Source organism: Mycena indigotica (assembly GCF_014461135.1).
Source record: "Mycena indigotica strain 171206Taipei chromosome Unknown Mind.scaff0008, whole genome shotgun sequence".
In the NCBI taxonomy this organism is placed as follows: Eukaryota; Fungi; Basidiomycota; class Agaricomycetes; order Agaricales; family Mycenaceae; genus Mycena; species Mycena indigotica.
Genome location: NW_023503007.1, coordinates 1033164 through 1052967, shown reverse-complemented (window position 1 = coordinate 1052967; position 19804 = coordinate 1033164). Strand labels below are relative to the sequence as shown.

At 51.8% G+C, this 19804-nt stretch overlaps 3 protein-coding genes across 3 annotated transcripts; all 3 read right to left on the bottom strand.

The window, feature by feature from the left end:
* Positions 1 to 661: 661 nt before the first annotated feature.
* MIND_00916200 (uncharacterized protein) lies at positions 662 to 1900 on the bottom strand (the record flags this gene model as incomplete). The annotated part of the gene is made up of 2 exons (XM_037365796.1): positions 662 to 1491; positions 1540 to 1900. 2 exons carry the CDS (start codon positions 1898 to 1900, stop codon positions 662 to 664), a joined length of 1191 nt encoding a protein of 396 aa, XP_037217208.1.
* Positions 1901 to 2295: 395 nt separating this feature from the next.
* On the bottom strand, positions 2296 to 2860 carry MIND_00916100 (uncharacterized protein; the record flags this gene model as incomplete). The annotated part of the gene is made up of 3 exons (XM_037365795.1): positions 2714 to 2860; positions 2427 to 2568; positions 2296 to 2378 (listed from the first exon to the last, which is right to left on the bottom strand). Exons 1-3 carry the CDS (start codon positions 2789 to 2791, stop codon positions 2296 to 2298), a joined length of 303 nt encoding a protein of 100 aa, XP_037217207.1. The 5' UTR covers positions 2792 to 2860.
* A 12934-nt stretch (positions 2861 to 15794) lies between these two features.
* Positions 15795 to 17472, bottom strand: MIND_00916000 (uncharacterized protein; the record flags this gene model as incomplete). The annotated part of the gene is made up of 5 exons (XM_037365794.1): positions 15795 to 16224; positions 16274 to 16453; positions 16498 to 16905; positions 16953 to 17117; positions 17165 to 17472. The coding sequence occupies 5 exons, from the start codon at positions 17470 to 17472 to the stop codon at positions 15795 to 15797; spliced, it is 1491 nt and encodes a 496-aa protein (XP_037217206.1).
* Positions 17473 to 19804: the final 2332 nt, after the last annotated feature.

Sequence of the window (19804 nt, the reverse complement as noted above, 5' to 3'; positions counted from 1 at the left end):
CCGGGTTTTCTTCCACCACCGGAAGAGCAACGCGCCAACAAATATTGCAAAAAGCAAACTAAATACTGCAATGAGTGAAAGAGGTGAGTCTGAAATCATCACTGCGAGGGGAAACATGCGCACAAACTTCTAGTGCAATCGGGTATGCCTTCCCGCGGCTGAGGTTGATCGAGTTTGGTTCGCTGTGAAGACTCGGCTGCGGAAAGACGGACTGAGACGCGGGGGAGAATGTGGTGAGGCTGATACTTTGGTGTGCCATCCCAGGGACCACCGTGGGCCGGGTCAAGAGGGAAAAACGTGGCTTCTCGCTTCTTTGTAAAATTCCACCTCGCCGCATTGCGCGTTACCATGCCAACTATATATATATCTGTCAATATCAGAAGGTGAGCATCAGCCGAGCACTGAGCAGACGATGTTTACGTGGTGTCCCACCGATGATGCTAGGTTCGACTCCCGGGGGCCGCATGAATCCCAATGGTGCATAGTTTATGGCTAACAATGGTGGACTGCACTCCTTCTATTGCATGTCTACTTCCAAAATCACACCGAGTACATGTACTGATATGCACGAATATATCTGGGGCGAAGAATAGTGCTGGCCAGATACGAAAATACTGCTGGTGAGGAGGGAAAGTTTTCGGCGATTGACGCCAGTGTACTTTCATGCGTCATAGAAGGCTCGCTCATAGTTGGATTGCCTGTCCCGGAAGCTCTCTACTTCTACCGGAGCACCGGGGGCTACGCGCGAGAACATAGAGCATCGCGAAGACATGACTCGCATCCCGCCAGACGAGCCCGACATCTTGCACGCGATCTCGACATGACGCAGCGAGCTGCTGGTGGCGAGGACCGACGTGCCGAGGTGCTGGAGGGCGGTTTCGGGACTGGTCTTCTCTTCAAATTTAAAGTCGATGTTTTCCCCGCCTTCGCCAGCGCCTGAGAACTTCACAAGCGACCCCGATCCCAGGTAGAAACGCAAGAAGAAGGCTGTGAGGTGTGGGAAGCGTGCAAGGGGCTGTTGTATGGTCCCCTCTTCGCGGACACCTGCGCTGCCGACGGTCTCGTCGTAGTAGAGCGTCGTGAGGCCGGGGAGGGAGTCGGCAAGCATGGATAGGATGGCGTAGATGTTGATATCAGGTTGGCCGTGCGTTTCAAGCGCCAGGTTGGTCAATGTCTCCGCGTAGGTGCCAAGGTTGACGAAGCTGGGAGGCTCTTCATCCTCGTCGCTGGTCGTTAGAATAGCATGTGCGAGCTGCCATGCGGAGTTGTCGGCCGGCGGGACCGCCTTGAGCGCCGCGTAAAGGTGGACCAGGGGAAGATTCGCAACCGCAGACAAGTCGTTCTCCGCCCAGGATGGGATGACCAACGATGTTAGCGCTGGCTGTCCTGTCCAGACATCATCGTTGAGGCCATCCCAAGCCGCCAAGTGCAGGTGTGTGAGACGGAACGGGCACCCAGGGCCGAGAAGGTCGTACAAGCTTGTCGGGTGTTCTGCAACCTATTGTGAGCAGGGCGCGCCAGCGTCAAGGACTAGCTCACCGAACAAGCCATAACCAAGACGGAATCGCCTGAGATTGATGCAGCCACGGAGCGCCAAAACGAATACCAGTAGGAGTCGTGCTTCGGTTTCGGCATCGTACTCGTTGAGGTGGAGCATGACCCGTAGAATGAAGCTGAGCGAGTGCACTTTCTGTGCTAAGCGGGGGTTGTCTGTGACAGTCCTGCACCAGCTGAATCCTTGTTCCGAAGTGCGATGGTCCAGGACGACGCGCTGATACAAGCAGTCCTCCGAGATTGCGCGAAAAGCGGTACAGCTGAGAGCGAGAGTGGCCAGAGACGAAGGCGGGGCGCACTCCGCAATGGCAGTCACCAGCTCAACGGGTAAGGAAGCGGGCGCCATGACGGTCGAGAAAGAAAAAAAAATTGGGGTCTGTCACGACGGTGACGTATCGGCCTTGGATCGCCGCTTATTAAGGTGCCAAGCAAGGACAGCTCAAGGTGAGGACAAGGGGACTCAAATTTGACACCGTACGGACCGTTGCCAAGGCCTTTAAACCTTCTCTTCAAGGCGGTACTAGTGCACATATCGGATGCCATACATTCCAAGCCAGCGGTTGCCAGTGTCCATGCGGAGTCGGGATGCGGCGAGTCGCTTATTGCCACGGTAAGCTTATGTTAACCTCAAAACTCCGCTTCAAGAAAATTGGGATTTCAAATCGTAGTACACGCTGTTATTTCAGCCACATTGCAATGTTGGTTTCGGCCATCCTCTGTACTTCGCGTGATCGCGTAGTCCTACTTCAAGTTCTTGCCAGCCTTCTTTGCGGCGGTGCGCAGTCGGGTGATCTGCTTCTTCCACCCGTAGCACTGCGAGCAAGCTAGGTATATTAGTGAGCAGGAGCGAATATATGTGAGCAATGACGCACAAGTGGACGCATGCTTCTTGCACTGGTACACACCATCCTTGGTGACTGTCGCAGCCGGCGCTTCGATACCGTCGCGGTCGATCGGGTCAAATCCGAAGAAGGCGTCGTTCTCCTCGCGGCCGTCGAAGCTGCAGTCTTCACACTGAGGGGTAATGTCAGCAACACATGACATTAAGACAGAGGAGATGCGATGGGGACAGTGAATGGAGGTGGAATGGTACGTGGATCGATAGAGCAAAACAAGCTCTGGATCCGGCGGGAGGGAGCGAGAGGAAAAGGCCACGTACCACCTCCTTAAAGTGTGTGCAGAAGAGCAGGTCGTTGATCTCGATGGTCGCGGGCACCGGCGCGGCGGTTTCTGCCATGACTAGGAGGGCGAGACGGACGAAGTTGGGAGGATCGATAAGGGGGTGAGTGGGGGAAGGAGGAGAGGGACGGAAGAGCCATTGCCGTGTGAGTCATAGAAATGATATAGTGCCCGATCAGCCGATGCGGGGAAGCGGGGAATCGCTTCCATAGAATCTTCGGCCGAAGGACGTGACCTATACAGCGTCACCGGCACCCTGGAGTGGTCTGGCCCATCATTTTTATTTCCCTGACGTATCACAGCGTATCACATGGACAGGGCCGCGATACACTTGACGACAACCCTCATCATGATTCATGTCCATCCTCCTTATAATTAAGACTGAATCTCACATGATCAACGAAGCAGCGGTACGGCTTCTCGTTTTCCACCCGCGGGCCCCGCAATGTACGACGACACCTCCAACAAGTTAAACACACTTTTATGTCACGGTCCCTCGCCAGAGCGCCCAGTACTCGGTTAGGAGCCGCCACTCTGCCTGTCGTCTTGTCCCTAAATGAAGAGATGACTACAGTATATATGTGTGGTGTGTCAAGTATTTGTGCCATCCATCCTCTATCCATCCCTTCTCTTATGGCCGACTTACTGGCTCCCTCGCTAGAAAAAGTCTTCGCGTGCGTTGCTGTCCCATCCTCCACTGCTCACATCTTGTTGTAGGCCCATTCTCATCGGCACATGGATCAACTTCATGGTTTATACGCTCGAGATGTGCCTCACATACCAGTTCTTCTCAAAGAAAAACCATATATTGTCTTCTGGCAAGCTTGTCAACACTGACATTCCGCGGCAGTGAGGTCTCCGGCGCTAACACAAAGCTTGTGCGATGGATCGTTGGGGTTGAACTGCTTGTCAACTCCATTGCGACGATAGGTGCCTGTGCCTACACTTATTTGGTCCGTCTGTGCGACTACTTTCAGCTTGGTGTTTGTCATTCATACGATGTCTAGTTCCTAGTAATGCACTGGGGCGACCTGGAGTATCTGTATTACAATGGGAACCCTTGGCCTGGAGGGGTTTATGTGCGTCGTTACCACTTTTGTTCGCCTGCCGCTGATACTCTAATCCAGTGTATGACCTCCGGCATTAGCGGAGTCATCGTCCAGTTGTACCTTATCTGGCGCTACGGTATCTTGTGAGTCCCCAGACGGTGCCCTTTGCTCAACTTGAATACTAAATGTCCCTTAGGTCCAAGAACTACGTAGTATGTGTTCTTTTGGCTTTTGGAGCGACGACCGGCCTTGCAGGAGCCCTCGGAGCGGGATTTCTCTCCATCACCCACCCCATGCCCAGCCTCGACATGATACGCAAGATGAAGCCCATTTCCATGTTCGGCTCACCCAACCTTCTTAAATGTGCTCGCTGACGGGCGCCCATTACTCAGGGTGCAGGGTGTGGCTTGTCTCAGCTGTCGTGACCGATATCGGCATCGCTGGGGCCCTCGTCTACCAGTTACGACAATATAAGAGCGGCTTCAGGAGGACACGCTCGTGCGTCTTCCTTCTCTCTTTTCAAGTTGTGCGCAACCAACCGCAATTATAGTATTATTCACCGACTCATGGTGGGTGCTGTCCAGACCGGTACCGCCACTGCCGTTGTGGCGACTGCAGTACTAATCACATTCGTTATCTGGCCCAATACCACGCTTACACTCGCTCCGGGCTTTTTCCTTGGTCAGCTCTACGGTTGCACGCTCCTCTTCAACCTGACCACCCGCCGCATGGGCGAGGCCGGTAACTCCACGATGGGGCAGTCCGACGATCAGTTCTCTGGGTCACGCTCCCGCGGCGCCGGGACTGTGCGCGACCGCGACCGTGCCACGCGGCTAGACACATTCAGCAGTGGTATCCGTACGTATCCATATTTCTTTTTTCCGCGCTGCCCCTCCACTTATCCGCTCCGCAGACGTCCACCAGATTGTGCAGGTCGACAACGACAATGATATTCTTGGCTTTGACGTGAAGCTTGCCGTGGGGAGCGGTGGGGCCGGGGAGGAAATTGATGGTGCAAGCGTGGGCGACAGTAAGGCGCGCATTCCTGGGGTAATTTAGACTGGAAAGGGGGATATCAACTTGTCAAGTTATAATTGTAGTACTAGGTGTCTGTAAACGCGGCTGCAATCCAGGCTCATACCTATCCGTCATCTCAGTGCTAGTCCGAGAGGTGCAACGAGGGCTGGGCATGAGCCTGCCTGCAAATTCCAGCGAATCCAGCCTGCAATCACTTCTTGGTGAGCAGCAGTATTTATTGTACGCTAGCGCGAAGTGGGAAAGAAATAAATTTTCCACAACTTGGAAATAAAGTTGTGGATCTAGGATCGCACATATTCCCAAAATCTGCAGTATATATGTTCTTTCCCGCAACTTTTTCTTTGGTAACATTGGTCACATAATCCAAATCCGTAATATTAGCTTCAGTCCTAGTGCTGGCCATAAATAAATAATATTACATATATTCTAAATTTTAGGATATAATATTATGTCAAAGCAGACCTTGAATCTTAATATCCTAATATAATATGATAGAATATATTATGAATACATTATATGGCTGCCTGGCAATGTTTCATTATACTCAAGTATTCAACTATTTTAGCATGCCAACCAGTAACACTAACATCCTGTCATAGTCAGATTGACATTTTGGTGGAAAATTATCTGCCTGTCACAGGTCACAACTAATTTCGTTGATTCCAAACATTGCAAAATGGTTCCAAAAACTTTGAAAATTTCTGACAAGGCAGAAGGTCACACCAAATTTGGCCTTTGACTGGATTTCACATTTCTGCCACAAGTGCCACAGGTCGCAGGCCTGCAGAATTGATCAAAATACTACGGTATTCCCTAGTGTCAGGGGAACCTCCCATTTGCCCCCAGAGACATCTCCATCTCCAGCTAGGGGAGGATAGTGTTGTCTAGGGCCGGGCTGCCCTGCCAAGCCCCTGTTTAGGGCCGGGCTTTCTAGGGCTGGGGCTTGACTGAAGGGCAGGCCCTGGCCCCAGGCCCTGCCAAGCCCTGCCCTGCCCCGGGCTTGGGGCTCCGGCCCTGCCAGTAGTAAAGCATAATATACTTAGAGAACTTATATTGAAACTAACTAGAATTCATCATCAGTCAGATAACAATCGTCAGCAAGGTCCAACCCATCCTCCGCAATCTTGAGCTCTGCTTGCATCTGAACCTCCTCAATCTGCTCCTGCTCAATCTGCTGCTCATATGTAAGTGTCTCGCGCATCTCCGGATACCAAACATGGTGCTTCAGTGCAAACTTGAGTGTTTGAAGAGCTTCGACAACGTCTGGCTTTAATCGATTCCGGCATTTAGTAATCGTGAGGCCAGCGGAGGAGAATACCCGTTCGCAAGATACTGATGATGCAGGAATGGGGAGGTAGTCGCGAGCCAACGAGACCCAGGTAGGATCATAAAGATAACTATTTTGCTATATCAATGTTAGCCAAAGAGGGCAATTGAATAGAAAAGACTCGCACCGCCCACCAGTTTAACACCCTATATAGCCCATTCTTTGCAAAAGATGTGGGCTGAGCTGCAAGGCTCTAATGCAAAAGATGTGAAACAGGGTTTAATTATTGAATTTCTCAATGGAATTGAAAGATATGACTAAGCTAAAAATTGATATAGTCATATAAATCACCTTTTCTTCAGGCCGAATACTCGTAGGGTAATACTTTGGACTTATGTGGCAGAAATAAGGAAATAAATTCAGAGATTAGGTAAGACTGATGTGGCATCACCTGGTCATTAGATCTAGTGATGGCAATCAAAAATCGTTCCACATTATGTAATATTATGTAAATGCCCTGATCCCATCAATTAAAACCCACCAGAGGGCTTATAAATAATTATTTTATTGTTTATAAGTTTTTCTTTGGGCACTTGCCCTCATCTTTTGCATTACAGCCTTGCAGCTCAGCCCTCATCTTTTGCAAAGATACAGCTATATGAGCTGAGTTTAAGATCGTTTGATTTTCCTCAAGTGTGTCCTGACAGTCAAAGTAGCGGTCAAACGCGGTGTCAAGATTAAGCCTAGATGGGATTGGTGCAGTGCCTGGAACCATAAGAGTATTTGAGTTTGATGGAACCGGAGTATCGTCTTCGTCATCTGAGACCATGAATAGATGCTGTCCTTTTTTCGAAACCTTTGATTGTCGGTATGTGACTGTTGGTGCTTTGTGGATCTTTTCGAAGCGAGCGGTAAACTTGGTTTTAATGTAAGTATATGGTAGCTGAAGAGCAAACAAGATACAATTGATTTTATGCTTGATTTGGCAGCCTCATATTTGTCTTTGGTCCAATAGGTTTGTAGCCACGCCAACTTCATGGTCAGCTCGAGGACTAGTCGATCAAAAGTCAGTATCAATTACTGAGATATACAATGAGTACAAACCCATTGCTATCAGATATGCGTCAGAGGTTGCAGAGCGGCTGTAGTATTCCGCAATCAACTCGAGTGCTTGCTCCAGCGCTGGCTTGAACTCTTCAAACTCCGGCTTGTCACACATTGCAGTCCAGCAACTCAAGTTTCCCATATATATGCCTCAAAGGTGTCCATGATTTGCTTTGCAGCAAGATGTCGTCGTCTCGTTGACACATCCTTGACAAACGAGACTTTGTCAGCCTTCTTAAGTCTAGTGCAAATGTGAGATCTGACCCAATGTACGCATAAATAACTCACTGGCAGACCATACAGTCATAATATATCTTTGTCGCTTCCCCACCAGCTCGAACCAGGGTTGTGCGCTGATGCTTGTTGGTGTAGAAGTGTTCGAGGTCGGCCGTTGGCTTGGTGTCGTTGAGCGGGGCATTTGGGTCTACATCGGCAACGACAGTGACATGCACGTTCTTGAGCATGCCCTGTGCATCTTCCTCGTACGGGCTGGGAAGGATTAATGGTGTCTGAGAAGTTCCGGAAGCTGGATTTTGAGTAAGCGCTAGCTCGAAGACATGTGGCAGTTGTGGGAGACATACCTTGTCTTTCTGTAGCTTTGTCGACATCTGTCTCCGCATCTGACACTATGGCTTCACAGAATCAGCCCCGAATGGGAGCAAGAATAAAGTGACATTACCATTCTTAGATCGCTTCCTGACTGGCTTGACATGCTTGTGAGACTCCTTGTTTGAGTCGGAGTTGTGGATGGAAATGGGCTCATTGGGGTCGGACTCGTCTGCGCGATGTGGAGCATGTCGTTCACATGAGACATTGTCAGGGAGCACCAAGAATGAGTCGGGGATGTCCCCAGGCCCTCCGGAAGCCGGGCCTGGGCAGGGCCAGGCAGGGCAGGGCTTGAGGGCTCAGGCCAAAGAGAAGAAACTCTAAGGGTCCACCTGCTAAATAGCTGACTAAGTACTGTAGTATTATATTCAACTCTAATGGGCTTGTGATCTGTGACCAAATATTTGAAATTATAGCCTGGGAAACTTTCCTTTTTGGGAAATGATTGGGCCCTGGAAAGAATAACAAATTACCATCAAGTGTTGTATCTCTGCTCGCATCTCCTCTAAGACCTTGAGCCTATGGCCTCATGGCCTCTCCGGGATGTTGCTCATTGAGGTCTTCCTGCAATCTCTACTGATTGGACCTCTTGGGTATGTTGAGGATGGAGGCGGAAGAAGAGGCGCAGAGGAGCAGGAGGAGATAGAAGAAGAGTATGTTTATTGTTCTAGATAGTTCTACAGGGAGGGAGAATAGTAGTAAGCAGAAACAGAGAGAAACTCGGGGAAGGTCCGGAGCGGCCGGGCTGAATAAGTGCCGGCCGGTGATGCCATTCCCAACACTCCCCCTCAAGCGCGAGTCCCATCGAGTCGGCGTGACGTCGAGAAGGCTCGCGATTGGAAGGTGATGATGGTGAAGAGTCGAGTCCGTGAATAGGAGGGCATAGGGTGGAGATAACAACTGAATCTTCAGTGAGAAGACTGCGTTGCCCGATGAAGTCGCCGGTGAGTGCGAATGTCCGTGTGTTTGACGCGAGGGGTGCTGTGGAATTGGCGGGTGGAAGCAGAAACTCCCCCTGGAGTAAGGTCGGGGGTGTCCGTGGCGTGGGAGCAATCGCGAACGATGCGGGCGCGATAGATCGTGTCGTCAGCATAGCGCTTGGTGCGGAAAATCCAGCGGCAGCTGGGCGGGAGGTGTGTGTGGAGTCCGGAGCGATGAAGCCGGAGGCCTGCGCGTAAGCAATTTCCGCATTCATGGCAGCATGCCATTTAGGCCAGTCTGGCCGGTGTCTTGCCTCGGCGTAGGTGAGCGGGTCGGCAAGTGGCGCCGTGACAAGCTCAGTAAGAGGTTTTGGGGGTGTAGAAAGCTCCCCCTTGAGCTGGGACGGCGGCGCGGGAAGATCGGCGATGGGAATGAGCGGCGGCAGGGGTGGATTGACGGCAAGCACGTAGAGGCCATTGGTGTTGGTACCGCGCAAGATTTCGCGGCGGTCTGGAGCGGGCGTGAGAACGCGGACGTGCGGGCCGGTGAATTCGACTGTGAAGCCGGCGTTGGTGAGCCGTGGGATGGAAAGTAGGTTGAATGGCGCGTCCGGGACGTGTCGGACGTCGGTCAGCGTGACCGGTGAGTCAGGTTGGGTGTCAGTTGTGAGCGGGACAGTGCCGCGGCCGTGGCTGGTAGTGGTTCCGAGGCCAGTAATGGTCTCGGCGTGGGGGCTGTAGCCAGAAAACAAGTCGCGGTTGTTGGTGATGTGTTGAGTGGTGCCGGAGTCGGCGATCCACGCGTCGGCGGGTATGGCCGTGGCAGTGTCGAGTGCCGTGAAGGCGTAGTTGGCGGTCTCGGCGAAGTTAGCTTGGTCACTATCACGCGGCTGATTATCGCGACTGTCAGTGTCGCGGTTGGATTGGTAGGAACGAGGGCGGCTGTTGCGCTCGTTGCGGTCTTTCTCGGCCTGAGTATACGTGATGCCGCGGCGAGTGTCGTTGCAGTCGGGCTTGATGTGGCCATGGCGGCCGCATCCGTAGCATGTAACATTGGGGTCGAAGCGTTTGGAAGTGCGGGGCTGGTTGGAATTGCGGGCCGCGAGTGCGACCTCGTCCGAGTTGGGTTTGGCAGTGCGGCGACGGTTCTGCTCAAGAATGCGAGCAATAAGCTTGGTCGATGACGTGAGCGCGGCGGTGTCGATCCCGGAGATGAATGTGTCCCAGGAGTCTGGTAGCGAGGTAAGCAGCGTGATGGAAAACTCGTTGTCCGTGAGTTGCGAGTTCTGGCCGGCAAGGCGTGTGCGGAGGTTAGTAAGCTTGCGTATGTGTTCCTCGATGCTGCCGCCTTCGGGGCATGAGAGGCGGAACAGCTGGCGGCGAAGAAGTACGATGGCGATGACGCCTTTCGGCTGGTAGGTGTCAGCGAGGGTTTGCCAAGCTTCGGCAGCGGTGGTAGTGGCAGTGACGTAGACGAGCGGATCGTCGGTGATCCGGAGACGGATTTGGGACAGGGCCTTGCGGTCCTTGACGTCCCAGGCAGTGATGGCGGAGGCAGTAGTGCCTTGGGGGTCGACAACAGCACCTTTGTCATCGAGTTTGTGTTCGGGGGCGGAGCGCGGTGCCCAGGGCATGCTCAAGATAGCCAAAGTCGGTGAGTATGTCCGTCATCTTGACAGCCCATGTGGCGTAGTTGTCTTCACCCATGAGGTGATGGATGCGATAAGCGGAAGCGGCATCGGATGCAGACATGATGGTGAAGCAGTGTGGTGGTCAGCAGCAGGTAGCGGGTGCGCGGCAAGCGGTGCGCGAGATAAGCAAGTAGTGTGGCAGTGGCGCGGTAAGCGTGCGCGGCAGTAGGCAATCAGTGGCGGTGCGCGGTAAGCGTGCGCGGCGAGTAGCGTGGCAGGTGTGCGGCAATGCACGGCAGTGGTAAAGCAGTAGTAGTAGGTTGTGCGGCAGTGCACGGCAGTAGTTAGACAGTAGGCGGTTGCGCGGCAGGCGTGCGCGGTAGCAGATAGTTTGGCGTGCGAATAGATCGCGGCAGATGGCAGATGTGTGATAGAAGCAAGTAAGTCCGGCGGCGTGTGATACTCGGGCAATTCAGTTATGGCCGGGGCCCATAACCTGTTGAGGATGGAGGCGGAAGAAGAGGCGCAGAGGAGCAGGAGGAGATAGAAGAAGAGTATGTTTATTGGTAGCTAATACAAAGGTTTATATAGTATTGCTGTTTGTTCTAGATAGTTCTACAGGGAGGGAGAATAGTAGTAAGCAGAAACAGAGAGAAACTCGGGGAAGGTCCAGAGCGGCCGGGCTGAATAAGTGCCGGCCGGTGATGCCATTCCCAACAGGGTATCTCCAACCTATGTCAGCATTTGGGCTTACATTCGGATAGCTGAGCCTTGCCATGGCTCCGCTCCTCCACTCCGCCACCACAGCCCCATCATCAGGTCTTTCCCTGGGTGAGGCCTACTGTTGTTAAGGCTTGTGCCTACTGCAGTGCCCCAGACTGCACACCCCCACACAGTGCCACACCTCCACCTCTCTGGAGATGTCCGGGGACATCTCCGAGTGACCCTCCTGTCGCTACCCTCCAGTGGTCATGGCTGGCTGCCATTCCCATTGGTCCTCTCCGACACTCCCCGGCCCTTGGGCTAGACTGACTCCTTCCCTCTCTGCTCTATGCCTCCCCTCTCCATTTCCGGCCGTCATGTCATGGTCACACACCCAGAATCGATTCTGATTCCGGTTGTCACGGTCACGGTCACGGTCACAAGCGGAGACGCCCAGAGGCAGCCTGGACCCCGAAGCCCTTCCTGGGCCTTCTAAGGATGCCTGGGCTCTTCCCTTGGCATCACGGTCCCAAACCTGCCTCTCCGGAGCTTTGAGGGCTACTCGCCACTCACTTAGGGACTATTAGCGACACCTGACTTCTCCCATGCGTCGTTTGTCGCTATGCAGTCACTCTATCATTACTCCGGTCGCTAGTATATAGTAGTGCACCTGAGCAGAGGGCTCCTTGGCTTGTTCTCGAAGGATTCCCCCTCTGCTCAGGTGAGTCTGTAGCGTCCCTTCCTGTTATAGTAGTTTCACTAAGGATTCCCCCTCTGCTCAGAACTCTGATTTTGAGCCTCGCAAGGTTGCCCTTACACTGGCGTACGTTGGGACTCAAACTCAGAATGCTCCAACAAGGGTTCAACCAGGCTTCAAACACAATCAAAACTGAAATCGGACTGGAATCGGAATCATCTCCGAGGGGCCCAAAGGGAGGTTCCCCTGACAGCTCCAGACAAAGTTGCAGACTTCTACCGGAGATACCCATGTAAACCTTGACATATCGCCTCGGCAACTTTCAATTCGCTACCCTTCCGGATTATGCGTCAGGACACTGCATTCAAAGGGACCCCCGCTTCGGCCTCCTTCGGACCTTCTGAGCGCATCTGAGGCGCTTCCAACCAGCACCCCCTCAGACGCTCCAACCCATACCGACCCTTGTCCCCGGCCTCCTTCGCCCCCGTCAAGACCCCCAACAATCACCTTGGGACAGAGCCTGTGACGCCACTCAGGCCTTCTGCACTCTACATTGCCAGTTACGGATAGCCAGTATATACTTGGCGCCATAGCAGGTGGACCTTAGAGTTCCTTAGAGTTTCTTCTCTTTGGATCCTCCCCTGCTAGGTTGGTCCCTCTGTGTATTTCCTGTAGCTTTTATTCACACTTCAGATCCTTCCCTGCTAGGCTTTCATCAGAGTCTCCAGGATTGCCCTTACTGTCCGCGGCATGTACCATGTAACACACACTGTCCGCCAGGCAAGGTGTCCGGACTGCCATCAAAGGCAAGTCTGGCGTCAGCCTGACCGAAAAATTGCCTTTTTAAGGCGATTTTTTGATGGGAATCTGGGCCTGAACGCGTAACAGAGGCTGTTCTGCGCCGCACCTGCGTGTAATGTGTAACATGGACACATGATCTAAATACTACAGTATCCTATCTCTGACAGAGTTTTTGGGTATCTATTACACCCTTACTCTACCTCCCAAAGACCATCTATGCATTGTACTCTAGCAAGTACTATGACTGCAGGAATATCTCAGCCCAAATTATCACAATCCTCAGGAACTTGAATTGTTCAGGTGTATACTTCTTTCTTATCTTTGTTTTACCTACTGTACCATTCTCTTCTCTAACAGTAAAGGGATTGATTGCCAAATTGAAAAAAAGCTATTATCATCCAGAAAGGTAACTGCTTTCAAATTGTCAATATGCCTCACTAAGTATTATAACACCTACTAAAAAAGACCCTCTAGTAGCAGCAGCCGCGTCACTGAGAATATTCATGAATATTTCTTATGAGTATTGCTACTTAGAAACATTCATGAATATTCTGGCAACTACATACACACTCCCAGAGCCTAGAGGGCAATACATGAAAGGAGGGCATAGAGCAGGTGAACTCTTTAGTGTAATGTGCTGGGAGATGCGTCCTTCCACACGGAAAGTGATTGCGCTTCTTAGAAGCTCCTGATATAATGAGAATCAAGTAATCTACTTATAGCTTGCTGTTTATCTTCCACTGGCAGGATTCAGTATCCTCAGTTGTGTCCACCCTCTTACTTGGTCTTCAAATTTCCCATAGGGCCGGAATGGTGTATGCATTCTAAAACCTGCAAAACACAACCATTTTCTGTTTATATTGTGTGTCTTTTTTCCTCTTATAAGCAGCGCAACAGCTGTGAGATTCCAGGATGCACTATGGGAGTCAAGATTACTCATACTCAATTGTGTATACAAGTAACAACAAGTTTGGCTGAATTTTATTTATTAAAATTATTAATATAAGATGGATAATATAATACATAATTTAATGATTAAGAACCCCAGGATATAGCATAGTGTTTGTTTTTGTCTTAGTGCTGGATTTAAATAGTTGTTGAAATATATCAATAAGAGCATTACAAGCTTATCAACACTTCTAGTCCAACGGCTGACACGCACGGAGGATTTTGCGCATGAACCGCTCCGGAATCTCGTAGTGTAGCTGCAAATATGATAAATACCACACATAAGAACCCTCGACCGCACCTACAAAGTGATTTTCCCCGGGGATGAGCACAAAGCGGACCGGGCGGGCGGCCTCCCCCGCATTGTGACGTAGGGCTTGGTTTGTAAAGATTTTGGAGGTTATCAAACGGTTTGATAAAAATAGCCTCTGAAACCCTGTTTATAAACCGGTTTTTAGGTTTTATAAACCAACTAAGCTGATATGACCAGAGAGATTAAAATTGCCTTTTTAGGAAATTTTTTGCAGCAAATGTGGGTGTTTTAACTTCATGACTTTAACATTTATAGACATTAGGGGTTGAAACAGCAAGGTTATATCAACTATCACTTGTAAGTTTGCATAACATGAATTAGTTATATATAATATGTACAATTTACTTATCAGCAGTCTTTAGATCCCCTGTCATGAATCCTTTAGAACACTTAAAAATCATGATAACCTTGATAATAATTAATCTGTATGGTTAGACAGTATAGTCACACAGCCAAGCTCCCAATACTTACTAGGATTAATCATGCTCAATATGGCAATATGAGCCGAAAGTGGGTTGAGATCCTACTTGATAAGAAACAATATATTATAATAGACCTATAAGATATGATCAAACCTACTAGCAGTATATAGAAGCAATATTGGTGTAAAGTAAGTCTGGTTTGCTAGCTTCTATCCTTTTTGGGTGCTTACTAATATAAAACCATAAAACAGGGGGTTTCCAACCAGGCTGTTTATAAACATATAAAACAGGGGTGTTTATAAACCGGTTTACAAACACCCCTATATAAACCAAGCCCTATTGTGACGTCGGCGTAGCTCTATGAACGCCCATATCTCGGAAGACGGTGTCTGGTCGCCCGCAATGTGCAGCACGGCGAGATGGGGGAAGTACTCACGCGCGAGTCCGGCGTCGAAGAGCGCGCGCTCGGTTTGCCCGTGGAGAGTCGCTTGCATGGGTACAGGGCTGCTCCGGTAGCGATTTAGTCGGAGCTCGGATAATGCTAGTGGTGAAGAAACGCACTTGGGAGCCCACGAGCGCACAGCGCCCGACATGTCGCAGTAGAGCGCCGTCTGCTCTGCCGACCACAGCTTCGCTGTCTGCCGCAGAGTCGGCTGGTCGTCGAAGCACAGCCCAGAAGGAAGGCCGCTCGCAATATCTGGATGAACATAGAACGAGGATACCCATGCGCAAAACTGTGAGAAGAGCTCCTCCGGCGGTGCGCCTGCCGTCGGCGGCCGCTTGTCACCCAGCGGGAGGGGGAGGCCGAGCGCCATTGATGAGGGGTCTGCCAGGGAGACATCATGTTCTTGACCTTTACCGAGTGCATCATGAATAGCGTACCGTACAGCACCAACGACCTCCAATATGGCTCGATCGCCTTGTCATATATGTTTCCGGGGGAAGCGCTGTGGGATTGCCCAGCACCGCGAGAGTGGTGTTGTTCCCAGAGCTCCATCCCATGAGAATGATCCCGCCCGTCTTTTCTCCGTCTCTGCCCCTGCCAATCGCCCTCACCTCCCCAGCGAGCACGAAGTACTCCATCACCCACGCGACTTGCACCGCCAGCCGGTCCTGGAATGCCTGCTCGCCCGCATAGAGCTCCTCCAGCTCTGCGTGGCTGTATGGCGTCGACCCGCGATAGTCCCGTCGATTACACAAGATCAGTCGCACGTTGTTCATTTGAGCGTACGGCACCATTGGTGCATAGCTATCTATCGCGCTCGCTCGTGAGTTCATGGGGATAGACGGTTCACAAAGGACGGCGTTACAGCTGTTGATCCCGGTCCCATGGAATGAGACGAGCGTGGTGAAGTCGTTGGTGGCGGGCATGCCGCTATCGAGGTAGCGGATGGCAACACCGTCAGGGAGCGTCATGGTGTGCTCGGTGTACGATTTCGGGTCCATGGTGGAGCGAAGGAAGGAGAGCGCGTGGGAACGGTCTGGGTATAAATAAATATATGTAAATTCCTTGCCGAAGGGCAACACAGGGTCCATGTCGAGTCCGTCTCCCTCGTAAGTACGTCAATGTCCACTTTCCGGCGGGAAAAGCGCCGCAAAGGCTGCTGCGATCAGCCCGACGAGACGGGACGTCCGAGCCAACGGTCCGCCGAGCAACCGCGCAAGGCCGGCGTCGCATATTCCCGCTGGAACGCTTGACAGATCGTACGGCACAATTTCCGGCGCCTCGGCTTGCGACTCTGTCTTTGCGCGTGTACGGCCACGTGAGCGCGTTGCCTTCCCGGTGGGTGGCGAGATAGCAAGCAGGTCTGGAATTTGGCTGGCTGCAATTCCAGCATAGCTTTGGGGCACTTCGGTTTCGACGATGCGAACGAGGAAACCAATGACCCCGGCATCTAGAAGAGCCGCACGGTTGCTGGGGCCCCACGCTGCAGCGGAGACCAGCTTGAGCGCAAAGAGAACGGAGTATCGGCTACGGAGTCCGTCTTCCTTTCTAATCGATTCAAGTCAGCTGCAGAAACAAGCATTGGCACTCTGTTCACCTTGCAGAGTACTCCCGGACGTATCTGAATATCCGCGAAAGCAGCGCAACCTTGGCTTTGTACGGGCTCGTAAGCAGGTACACCCGCAGTGCCTGGTCGTACTCCACGCCGAATGCTAGTCCGGCGAAGAGCTGCGGGGAGTCCAGTCCAGAGATACAAGGCAAAGCAATCAAGGAGAGTCTGTTTTCGATTAGAAAGACGAAGAGAGAGATAGAAGGACATACAAGTTGATGGTCCCATATAGCACCAAGTCAGCTTCCAGAATATCACGTTCTGAGTTAAGGAACATGACGCGCTCTCGCGTGGCGAACGGCGGGCAAACAGTATCCTGAGTGATTGGATGGAGAGGCCAGAGCTTGAGCAGCGGGTGGGCCGAGAGGACTTGTCGATGCTCTGGATAAGCCGCGATGTCGAGGAGTAGGACGTTCGTAAACGGAACGCATTGGCTAAAGTCCCGAAGACTTGCTATGACTTCGAGAACCCCTACATCGAGGGTCACCTGACAAATGGACGCACGAGTGCGCACGAGCCTAGATAAGAAGTGGAGCAGCGGGGTCATGGGTGTGGGTGGCCCGGCATTGGTGTAGGCGGTTAGGAGTGGAGCGGAGAGGAAAGAGCCCAAGCGGGGGTTCCTGTGAATGTTCGGTGTTGGGGTAGGAGTGGGAATATAGACACGCACCAAAGTGGGGCCAACTGGACCAGCACTTCCGCAAGGAAGAGCTTCAGCTCGAGTTTGTCCCACTGCGAAAGCACGCGGATGAGCAGCGCCGTTTCGCCCGTGGCGATTTGGGCAAGCAGCAGACGCAGCGCCTTTTTGTTGACCTCCTCTCGGTACAGTCCTGGTCTATCCTCATCATTAGGAACTGGCTTCGCGACAACGGATACACGCACCGTGAAAACTCGAGCAAATCAACAAACATCTCTCGCACCTCCTCCTCCCTCTCCCCAGCAGCTCCGCGCAGCGGGAACTGCCCCGCGATGACTGCGAGCTGGCGCATGATGACGAAGTGGTCGATGCCGCGGATGGTCGCCCTTCCCAGCGCCATAATCGCCTTCCCGCTGAGCTCGCCGGGGCCAGGCACTGTGCTTGATGACTGCGCGTCAGACGAGCCCGAGGACGTGTCGTAGCTGTCGGCCCGCCCGCTCAGCTTCCAGTCGTCGGCGTCGGGCGAGTGGGAGACGTCGTCCATCGTCTTCATGGTGGGGAAGGGAGAGTGGTAGCCGTCCGACGTCGCGGCTGTGCCATAGCATTCCGTGCAGAAGGCGCAGCAGAGATCTAGAAGGATGATGGGAGGTAAATGTGATCGCGCGGCCGCATGGCGCCGAATAGACGCCCACCGCAGAGTTCAGCGTCTGGTGGTGAGTGGAGGAAAGAAAATTATGAATGATGACGTGGCTGTCGATCATCATTCCATCGCAGGCGGATCACTTCGATGAGTCATCGACATTGGCTTTAGATGTTGACGAAATTTGAAATTTGACTGTGGGCCCTGGAACGTGATTAGAAATGGAAGATATGTGGTGGATGATTCGCTCGATCTCACATCGTATGCTTGTTGTTCAACTTACGACAAGCATTTTCGGCGTAAGTACTTACTGGATTATTATTATTGCGACGACGGTGTGGATGACCTTGCCAGTGGAAGGATTTAGCTTCCCGCAGAGGACTCACTTTCACTCGCCATAAAGTCAAGCTACTAGAGATTATCATTTCCGCACATTTGGCCGTGGATTTGGCATCAGTCCATCACCATCATGATCACACATCAGGAAAATGACAAAGCCTTCTGAGGGCCTTGTAGGCCTTGTAGAAGGCCTACAAGGCCGTAGAAGGCCTACAAGGTCGTAGAAGGCCGGCCTTGTGGGAGGCCTTCTACAAGTCATGTCTCATCCTTGTAGAAGGCCTACAAGGCCCACAAGGCCATACAAGGCCTCTACAAGGACATGTACAAGGATGTCTAGAAGACTCTTAGGCAGACACAACCAGGGTAGAAATACACACAAAATGTATTGCAGTGTAGCTAATATACAAAGGTAATACCAGCTCAATCATCCAGCTACACAGCAATGTCCGTACTGCACTCGCCGCACCGACGCGCCCGCCACCAACGCGTTGACTGCCCTCGTCCGCGGCCCCACCCTACTGCCGAGAGCGTACATAAGAGCACTGCCGCGGCTCAGATTTCGAGGCCGAATGCGCGCACAGAGCCAGCATTTGGCGCTCAATGATCCAAACGCTGGCTCTTTGCGATGGGGGGACCGTGCTGGCGGTACCTGGCGCTCGCATCTCAGCCAGGATGATCAATAGGTGGGTCCAGCACTCACCGTTCTCGCGTTCAACGCCGCCTACAGCGACCACGGCCCATGCGGTGCTAGAAACCGATGGAATGTGATGATATGCCCACCCGGATGTGGCTGTTGAGAGAAATGAGCGTGGTCAGAGAGTTCACGAGCACACACCTTGGCCGACCAGAGAGCCCCAGCGATGGCGGGTGCTGGCAGTATCTGTTACTCAAATCTCAGCCGGGATGATCAAGAAATGGGTCCAGCACTCACCGTCCTTGCGTACAACGCCGCCCACAGCAACCGCGGCCCATGCCGCACTAAAAACCGACGGGACATGACGTTGATGTAGACCCACCCGGACATGGCTGTTGAAAGAGATGAGCGCGGTCAACGAGTTCACAGCTACACACCTTGGCCCACCACGCACTCAGAGTGGATCCAGCATCGTTGTTATGACGAAAGCGGGCTGGCGGCGGCCAGCGAATGGTAAGGCTGACACGCAACTGCTACTTTGTTAGATGAGTCGGGGGAATGGCAGTGTTTTGCACGTACAGGGCAATCGATGCGCAGGGGGACGAGGAAGAGGGAGGGAAAGAAAAGTGGGTGTGTGACGGAGTGACGAGCTTCCTGCTGATCGTCCGCTGATCGTCCGTGATGTTACGGAGTAGATCCGGTAACTTCGTCAGCTTGGACTTGTCATCACCCTCGGCTCGACTTCGTGAAATTTCAGTGACCTCTCTGATGTCAATGCTTGGGGGACTATGTTGAGTGTTTAGAGTTCATATGTCCATAAGTATGAGGTGTATTTTCACTGTTTAATTAATGCAGAAGGTCAAAGTCACATCATTTATGTAATATCAAACTTCGAAGTCAGAAGTTGGAGGCAAGTCTGAAGTGGCAAGTTGGTAGTTGGACCAAAGTGTGAACTTCAGACTTGTGAATCCAGTCACATGACCATATGATGGAAGTGCAAACTCTGAACTCTGAACTTGGATAAATCAGCTATTGTAAAGATATGTAGTATTGAGTGCTATCACTTATAGGCCACCTATAAAGTGGCCATCTAATCAAAAGCTAAAATAAACTATAAATAATTTGACATTTGTGGCAGACATATTTGGGCCTTGAAAGGAGAAAACAGAGAGAGAGAGAGAGAGAAAATAAAATAAAAATAAAATAAACATAAGGTAGAATAAATTATCCTTGAATTATCAGTAAGTCAATGGATGATATTGATGCCAGTTC